This window comes from Poromitra crassiceps (genome assembly GCF_964638095.1).
Source record: "Poromitra crassiceps genome assembly, chromosome: 10".
Taxonomy (NCBI): Eukaryota; Metazoa; Chordata; class Actinopteri; order Beryciformes; family Melamphaidae; genus Poromitra; species Poromitra crassiceps.
The window spans coordinates 21,489,290-21,498,597 of record NC_139631.1 but is presented as its reverse complement, the minus strand read 5'-3'; the positions used below and the strand labels follow the sequence as shown (position 1 = coordinate 21,498,597).

At 44.7% G+C, this 9,308-nt stretch overlaps 1 protein-coding gene across 1 annotated transcript; it reads right to left on the bottom strand.

Annotated features, from left to right (window-relative positions):
* Nucleotides 1-477: 477 nt before the first annotated feature.
* On the bottom strand, nt 478-9,150 carry LOC310783966 (acyl-CoA dehydrogenase family member 11). Its single transcript, XM_083644907.1, has 15 exons — nt 9,062-9,150; nt 7,991-8,273; nt 6,277-6,500; nt 5,909-6,008; nt 5,680-5,797; nt 5,117-5,259; nt 4,773-4,925; nt 3,934-4,028; nt 3,430-3,529; nt 3,177-3,317; nt 2,987-3,079; nt 2,686-2,793; nt 2,413-2,584; nt 1,878-1,944; nt 478-1,763 (listed from the first exon to the last, which is right to left on the bottom strand). The coding sequence occupies exons 2-15, from the start codon at nt 8,252-8,254 to the stop codon at nt 1,649-1,651; spliced, it is 1,893 nt and encodes a 630-aa protein (XP_083501033.1). The 5' UTR covers nt 8,255-8,273; nt 9,062-9,150; the 3' UTR covers nt 478-1,648.
* Nucleotides 9,151-9,308: the final 158 nt, after the last annotated feature.

Genomic DNA, 9,308 nt, shown 5'->3' with positions numbered 1-9,308 from the left:
CTTTTCCTTGAAGGGCTTGTGCTGCCTTCAATTGCTCCTCATAAACTCAGATTTTCTCATTTTGGCGAAGATAAATTTGATTTTTGGATTCCGTTTGTCAGTCGTTTGTTTTGTTTTTTTCGTTGCAGCTTCAACCCCCCCCCCCACCCCCATCAAGAAAAATCAACAAATAAATAAATGTTGAATTTCCAAGTTAGCTGCCATTTGGTTGGGTCGTGTATGTGTGCTCAGATTTCAATGGCTATTTTTCAATGGCTATTTTTCCGACAGTATATGAAGGCAGCATTAATGTCAAAGAATTGGTCAAACATCATTCATTCAGGTATCCAAGAAACGGACCTCAGCACCAGAGCGATCCTGTCCTGATGATAAATGTGAGAAGCCTGGAGTCCAGCATTAAATTCATTTATTGACTTTGTTCAAGCTCCACCAATACAAATTTTGGTATACTCAGTATACCAACATTTTTGCACTATACTATAGAAAGAAATTCAAGTGGTGCTCTAAAAAAAATTGAATCTCAGTTGAGACTTTATATTTAGATTTCGAAGTAAATATCACATAATGCTTCAAAGAGAGAGAATGAGATAGGCTGTATATTACAATACATAATAATTGCTGGATTTATAGCATAATAGTGCTTTTCAGGGCACCCAAAGTGCTTCACATATCGGGGTGTGTGGGGGGTGGAGCTATCACGGTGGAGAGTTGGACTGAAATTGCCAATTAGATATCTAGGGATTCTTAGGTGGCCATGATGGAAGGAAGGGAAGGCCTGTGTCAATTTAGTTAAAAAAAGTTAAAGAATGCACATCCTCCAAGACTTTTCCAATGAGTGCTGGTATCATAGACTTCAGAGGTTACCGCACAAGATATCTTCTCCCTCCCCGTGTTTTATTCCCCCACCAAGACAGCAACGTTTCACCTCACGCAGGAGGCTTCATCATGCCTGATGAGTGGCTCACCTGGTAGAGCGCATACCACTGTGGAAGGTGAATCTGTTACTTTCTGTGGTGTGTGACTGGCTGACAACAGTTCTGTCAAGAGGTACAACTGTTCTCGGTTTCGAGCCAAAGAAAGCTATTGGTTTGTCCAAAATGGTTACATCTGTTACTTTCTGTGGTGTGTGACTAGCCTAGGTAAACCCAGCCCCCACGTGACCTGCTCTCTCAGTTCCCAGTCACTAGTGACTGAGAACAGGTCTGAGAGCAGGTCACGTGGGGGATGGGTTTACCCAGGCTAGTGTGTGACTGCTCTCAAACTTTCTGTGGTGAGTGACTGCTCTCAAACTTTCTGTGGTGAGTGACTGCTCTCAAAAGGTACAACTGTTCTCGGTTGGCTTAGTCCTTTGCGTGGCCACGTCATCCTCTCTCTCCACCTTTCCTGTCTGCCTACTGTCCTATCCAATAAAGGCAAAAATGCCCCCCCCCCCCCAAAAAAAGGAGGAACACCTCCTACTGGTCCTCCTCCAGCACTTCCAACACAAGCTTATAGGATACAGAAAGGAACCATTATGTTTCACCATGTATGTGCTCAATCTTCTATACAATTTACAATGCTATGATACAATAACTATCTACAACTGTGTTAGACTGAAGATTCATCAACAGCAGATCAAGAGGCACGTTTTTCAATGTTCATTGGACACTCAGTGTTGGGGTGGCTGGTCGTACACCAACGCAGCATCCAGTGGTGGAGTGTTGGAACTGTACCAGCCTCCAGCCTCCTTGGTCACCACTGGACACAAGTCCTGTTCACACCACCTAGTATGTTAATGATACAAAGATTTACATCAACAGTGGGACTTGATAATGGCATCAATATAAATGATGACTATGAATATAATTTCTGTTGTGTGTTTGTTTGTTTGTTTTTACCTGAGAGCAGCATAAGTATCAGATGGAGAGGCTCCTTCCCAAGAAGCATGGTCAATGAGCAGGGCACCTGAAATAAGCATATAATTAGTTCACAAAACAGTGAGAAAGAGAGGCCAAACTGTCGTAATTCCAATTTTGGTAATTTCTCATGTGTTAACCTGCAATAAATGATTATACATGCTCATCATGGGCTTATGAAACCCCTTCAAAAACACATTTGATAACACTGAAAAATGCCTGGCCATTATGCTAAAAAGGAAACGTCGTTCTGGACATTTTGGATAATAAGGGTTTTGCCCAATGATAGCAATATATTTGAGTGGATAAGCGTCATTACTATTATGTGTGATGATCACATGAATGAATAAAATATTACAAAAATGTGTGTGTGTGTGTGTGTGTGTGTGTGTGTGTGTGTGTGTGTGTGTGTGTGTGTGTGTGTGTGTGTGTGTGTGTGTGTGTGTGTGTGTGTGTGTGTGTGTGTGTGTGTGTGTGTGTGTGTGTGTGTGTGTGTGTGTGGTATGGCGGCAGCTACCCATGTAGATGCGAGCCAGGCTGTATGCCAGGTCTCTAGCTGCCAGCTGTAGGTAGCTGGGTGGTTTGGCGGCTGCTACTTGTACAAACTCCCCCAGTCCAGAGAGGGCGCCATCTACTGCTTTCACAGCCGGTCTCAACGAGGGAATGCTGGAGGCACCTGCCAGCAGGGACTACAAGAAGAAGAAAAACAAGCGCACATCACATTCCTGTGCAACTCTGTCATAGAATAATATCACATTATAGTCACTGAACTGGTTTGAGAGGATCTGACCTTGGTATGGGTGAAGTAAGCCTCGAGAACCACTCCTGAGCTGCGAGCCACACAGCGCAGCACGTCCATGGACAAAACATTTGTCGTGCCTTCCCATATACTTAACACCTGACAGAGGGAAAACAGAGACATAGCATGAGACTGAGAGGTCCCTGGAATAAGGCAGATGTTAAGCATACAGCAGTCTTGTCATTCCCTCTTTATTTATTTTCCCCCATCTTTCCCCCCCATTTTTTCCCAAATTGTACTTGGCCAATTCCCCCTGCTGTCCCTGTCATTCACATGTATGGTATCACCTTACCTGTGCATCCCTAAGTAACCCCGGCAACCCTGTGTCCTCAATGTAGCCCTGTCCACCAAAGCTCTCCAAACCCTCGGACACCACAGCAACCGCCTGAGACAAAACACAGAGTGTAATGACCGGGAAGAACCAACGTCACCGCAGCCAGTCAACAGTTTACCATGACAGTGTGTTTGTATCAAGCGCGCACCTGTTTCCCAGTATAGAGTTTGAGCACCGGCGTAAGCAGGCGCAGGAGGTGTGTCTCCAGCTGCGTCGCCATGCCGGTCTCCTCCCGGCCCAGCAGGCGGCACACATCCATCAGCAGCAGGAAGGCTCCACGGGTCTCCACCTGTCAGGCAGGGAAGACGGAAGCAAGCATGGGTGACTGCATTGGCTAGATTGTCTACAATTATGCTCATTACGATTAGAGTAAGTTTGTGCATCTGTTAAGTGACGCTTACCTCCATCCTAGCAAGGGTCTGCATGTGGAGTGGGTGATCTTTAAGAGACTTTCCAAAGGCTGTGCGACGAGTGGCGTAGTCACGAGCCAACTGGAGAACCCTGTCATGCACGCACACATGCGCGCGTGCACGCACACATGCGCGCGTGCACGCACGCACGCACACACACACACACACACACACACACACACACACACACACACACACACACACACACACACACACACACACACACACAGTTCAATGGCTTAATCCAGGGGTTCCCAAACTTTTCCATATTGGGACCCAAAAGATACATTTTGTGTCTCCCTGGGACCCAAACTCACAAAAAACATAGGGTAATGAGTTGCCATGACAACCAGTTGGCGACCCACCCCCTACGGGTCCACGACCCAAATTGGGTCCCGACCCATAGTTTGGGAAACACTGGCTTAATCAGATCACACTTTTGCAAGCTAGTACATCATGCTCCGTGCAGTAGTATGGGTAGTATAAACATCCTGCCTTCTCATGGCTGCTGCTGCAGAGACACTGTTGTGGATTCTGGTTACTGTCAGCATGTTCGCTATGGAGGCCACACCCCTTCCTTCATCCGAGAGCTGTGTATATTGGAGGCAATACAGATGAGAGGGCGTATGACATGTTTTTGTATACACATAATAAGTTATTCTATGGTAAATTCTCATCTCCAAAAAAGCTTATTTTCTGAAAATAAATTAGCCAGATTTGTCTCAGCAGGACATTTAAGTCCTGGGGAAACAGCATTGCATCTTTTGCTTCTGTAATTTGACATTATTTGAAACAGGATGTTGTGGCGAGACAGTTCAACTGAACTCAAGAGTTCAAAAATGCTTTGCTAATAATAATCTTGAGCTGTCACAAAGTCTAGATACTCAAAACTGAATACATTCCAGCCACCGGGAGGCAGCCATGCCTCCAAGAAAAAGGAAACCGGGTTTTTGGGGTGTGAACACCCAGAAACCCACCACCATCATGTTATCACTCATATCAATTACAAGTTACATGTTTTATATGAATGAAGGAACCATTAAGCAACCATAAAATATACACGTTTTGTATGAAGTAATCTTTGATATAGAAATATATGAGAAAATATATATATTTTGTAATTTTTGGGGGCTTTTATTCTGAAATAGGTGTACCTTATGACACGGAGAACTGGCAAAAACAGTGTCCGATTGTTCTTTGTTTTGTATATTGTGATAAAGGAATGAACAACTGCAATGCTCCTACCAGTATACACATTACCACTACAAATGATCTATACAAACCAGAGAAAACATCCACGGTTTGTCATTGTGATGAATGATTATGTAACTGACCCTGTGTGCTTGCAGGCCATCCAGCAGTAGCTCAGCTGTGGGCATCTGTCTGGTGCCCAGCTTGTCCTTCAGCCTCTGAACCTCTATACCCTTCAGCCGGCCCTCCTGGTCTCGGCTCACCTCCGCATAGAATAGAGACAAGCCCCTGCTACCCTGTGGAGTGGAGACATGCACGCATACACTGTACATTATTACATTTGATCTATAATTCAAATAATCATGAATATTCAACACTGTAATAATCCAGATTTAGAATTCCTTGTCTCCCACCACCCTAGCCTGATACCACCACCCTGCAGATTGAATAAACCTGTCAAACAGAGTTTTCTTGAAGGGAACGATACCGGTGTGGTTGCTCCCTCTCTGTCCTGCACTCTGGCCAGTGTGAGAGTCATGTCTGCATCTGTAGCAGAGGTGAACCACTTGAAGCCATGCAGTTTGTATGAGCCGTCTGCCTGGGGGACAGCCACCGTCTCCGTGCCGCTGGCTGAAGGGATGCAAGAGAGGGAGAGGCAAGCGACACGGCATTACAGCCCTGGATCCACTGTCGGTCTGCACCACCAAACCAAAGAGTAGCAACTGTGCGAGTACTGAAACGAAGAAGAATTTCCTCAAAGTTTAACTCCTGTAACAACAGTGAAAGTACTGTCGACAGAGGCAGACTGTATATCGTTTAAGAGCATTTATGCCTAGAATTCTTCCTATGAAATCTACACCTTCGTCCGTCTTGAGACTTTTAAACAAATGGCCAGGTTCCTCTTGAAAAAGATATTTTAAATCTCAATGAGTCTTTTACCTGGTTAAATAGAGGTTTAATAAAATAAAATAAAGTAAAAAAAAATAAGCTACTGCTGTTTGCCTTTGTCAGGTGGAGTTCATAATAGGTCATAAAGAGTGTGTTACTGACCCACGTCAGATCCTCCCCTTCTCTCAGTCATCCACTGTCCAGACGTCCAGAAGCGTTCAGGGTGACGAGTGGTCAAACGTCTGTAGGCTTCATCTACTGGCCATGGCACACCTAGGGACTACACATACACAGAGCGAACATCACTACATTAAATTCACATCAACATCAACATTCTCATCGTCACTAATTGCGAAACTCAGTGTCGGATGATGTTTTTTCCCCGACACACCTGGATGACTTTAGCAGCTCCGTCAGTCATAGCCAGAGGACAGGTGTAGAGACCAGAGGAGGGAGAGTAGATGTACAGCTTACTCATTTGGTACACACGGCTGGAACACACACACACACGCATGCATGCACGCACGCACGCGCACACACACACACACACACACACACACACACACACACACACACACACACACACACACACACACACACACACACACACACACACACCACAGATCGTTAGCATGATGTCTTGTGTGTTGAGTCTCAATCCTGTCAGCTAACAATTGGATATGAGAATAAGGGAAATTTCCATTTTTATTTGAATGAGTCCTATTAAAAACTACAAAATAAAACTGAAATAAAAGAGACCTCCATTCACCAAACGGCCTCTCATAGCCAATGGCAACCAGCCCTTCCTGCGCTGACAGGTCTTTCATGCGTCTCCAGGCCGGGGAGGTCACGATGTGGTCCACTCGGCGACCCCAGGGGTCAAACTGCACCAACCGCGGAGGAGTCACCTCACACTCCCGGCCCCACCCGTCCACCTCGCATGCCACCCGCTCTCCAAACGCACACAGGTCTGAGAATGCTGCCTGTGGGGAAAGAGTCCATCAAACATCAATTCACAATAACGGAAAATAACAAAAAATATCTCTATAACCATCAAGTTGTTGAAATGGCTTCCATGTTCTACGTCAATGATTCTCAACCCGTTTAAGGACCCTAACTCAGTCCACATTAGAGCCACAGAACCCATGTGATGTTTATCGTTTGATTTTGTGCAGATTCTGTATTGTAGGTAGAATGATAACGGAAAAACTATGATCAAAACAGTCATTCTTCTACATTCTCTGATTGTGTTGACTTCTTGAAAATGCGATAAAACAGCTCTGCGCCCGCTGTGCCATTATTTTCCTATAGGGAGAGCGCAGCCTCCCAACTATGCGGCCCTTGGCGTTGCGCACCAATCGAAATTTTTTAAACTTTGACCTACTTACCACTGACCTTTCTCCGCTCTACCTTGCGGTGAGAAAAGAAGAGATCGCTTATCATGTGAAGGCAGCTTAATGATCATAATAATAATTAATAATTCATCAATTTGTTGGGGATCCTCTGGAATCCCCTCAAGGACCCCTGGTGATCCCCGGACCCTACGTTGAGAAACACTTCTATGCACTGTTCTATGGCTCTGTTTCAGTCAGCCCTACTACTTAGATCAAGCTGGAAAATGATTGAAATATTAATCATCCCAGTGAACGATTTTAAGTCCTTTGTGAGACACATGGTGAGTCGATTGGACTCTGATCTTGCTTTTTATAGGTTGTTTACTCACTGCGATTTGTCGCTGTGGCGGTCTCTCTGCTGGGTCAGATGTGCTCTTAACTGTTAACTGTTTATTGTTTTTATAATGTATTTAATTGTTTTTTTTGTATTATTGTGTATAATTGTATAACTAGGCCTACTTCAGTGATACTCAACTTGTGGCCCGCGATGGAATTGAAAAAAATAATAATATGCAAGATACCCGCTGAATAAGTGTCCAAATGTTCATGTCACTCTGGCCAATACTCCACTTCTGTTATAGCATTTCAGTCTGGAATATGGAATATCTTTCAATAATCTATAATTTAGCTGCTAAATTGTCAAATACTGCTGTCTGCTCGCTACCCAGGCACTTATGTATGTACTTAACTAACTTAACCTAACTATCTATCCGGTGTGCACAACATTGTCAGACTAAACTCCAGCTGACACCCCAAAAACCTACAATCCGCGACAGAAAAATGTATATTGTTTGTTTATTAACTGGCCCCTGGCCTTCTATCATTTCACGAAAGTGGCCCCTGGGCAAAGCAAGTTGAGTATCCCTGGCCTACTTGATAGTTTAGATCTAGATTCTGAATCCCAAGAGTGGACTTCCTAGTTAAATAAAGGTTAAAGAAATAACATAAATCTCAGCCACTTGAAATGTGAAAATTCCAACTTTCCTTTTGGTTCCGTGGTTGGTTCCTTCATGCACACTCAGCTCATAATCTCAATATTTCTGACAGCACTTGAAAGCAGCGCGCTGCTCCCTTCTCACCTCCTCAGGCAGGTGTCTCCTGAGGTATCCTCTCAGCAGGGCGTCCTCTAGAAAGGGGTTGTTCAGCAGTGGCCTGTCCTGGAAGAAGGGCCCTGCCCTGGCTCTAGAGAACAGCAGGTGGCCCTCTGCCTCCCACAGAGGCTCATCATGGGGTCTTGTTGTGCCTGGTGCAGCTGCACCGGCTGATGTGATGTGTCGGAGCAGCCCTGGCACCCCGCGCCCCGCTGCTACATAGCGGCTGAGGAGGGCTGAGCACACCGACATGGCTCAAGACCTAGAGAGGCTGAGGTGAGACAAGTGGTCAACACAGTGTTTTGATATGTAGTGTACAGGCAGTCAGGGAAATTGACATTTACTTCTAACAATTTAGTCAAATTAACAATATTAAGTCTTTTCGTGTGTGTGTGTGTGTGTGTGTGTGTGTGTGTGTGTGTGTGTGTGTGTGTGTGTGTGTGTGTGTGTGCGTGTGTGTGTGTGTGCGCGTGAATGCGTGTGTGAGGGAGAGAGGTTAATCAGCACGAAAACAAATGTTTTCTTGCTGTCTGCTTGCTCAGTATTTCAAATATCGGGTGAGCAGATTCCGGTTTTCATTCCAGCCATTCCATATGGTATTTCAACTTGCTTGGCACAAACCATTGCACAAACGCAGAAATGTAGTTGCAATACCATTTCGGAAGTGTGGGGGCCATTACTTAGTAAACAGTGAGTCGTATTTCCGGGTTGCTCCAGATTAATGATTTTTGGTTTTTCAAAGACAGAAAAGTGGATTTTATGCAACAATTTGGAAGCGGCAACTATATTTATTTAGAAGAAGAGGATGTTAGTCGTAGGATAGCGTCTTCACTTCAAGTTTCTGGCTCAGGTCAAGCGGTCGAGTCCTCGGTTCTTTCTTTGCACGGCAGAGAATACACTTTGGGCCAGTAGACTAATCATGGGGTCAGTAATCATATTTGAAACACTTGAGCTATAGCCTGAATACTGGCAACATTGTTGACACCAAAGGAGTCGTGCTTGCAATACAACATAAGCCGCTGGCGATGTAGTTACAGTATGCAATAAGGACAACCAAACCTTTAGGACCAAGCCAAACAATCACAAGACGATTGAGCAGTTTGAATGAGTAATCCAGCCGATCGCATATACCGTAACCTCAAACGTACAGTAGCTATCGTTATATCAGAGACTTTTCAAATGATCCGTGATCCGTCTCTGGTTATATGCAAGATAATAATAAAGACTTACGTTAGTCGTAAAGTAGGCTACAGTAACCTGTTCTCCGCGCCTTCAAAATAAAAGCTCCATCCCAACTACGGTAATT

Bases quoted from the DNA above. Each gene is read 5' to 3' on its own strand.
- LOC310783966 (XM_083644907.1), bottom strand. From the start codon at position 8,254: ATGTCGGTGTGCTCAGCCCTCCTCAGCCGCTATGTAGCAGCGGGGCGC. The intron at 6,009-6,276 runs GTCTCTTTTATT...TGTGTGTTCCAG, and splicing joins AGGCCGTTTGGTGAATGGAG to CCGTGTGTACCAAATGAGTA. The intron at 1,945-2,412 runs GTAGCTGCCGCC...TGCTTATTTCAG, and splicing joins CCTGGCTCGCATCTACATGG to GTGCCCTGCTCATTGACCAT.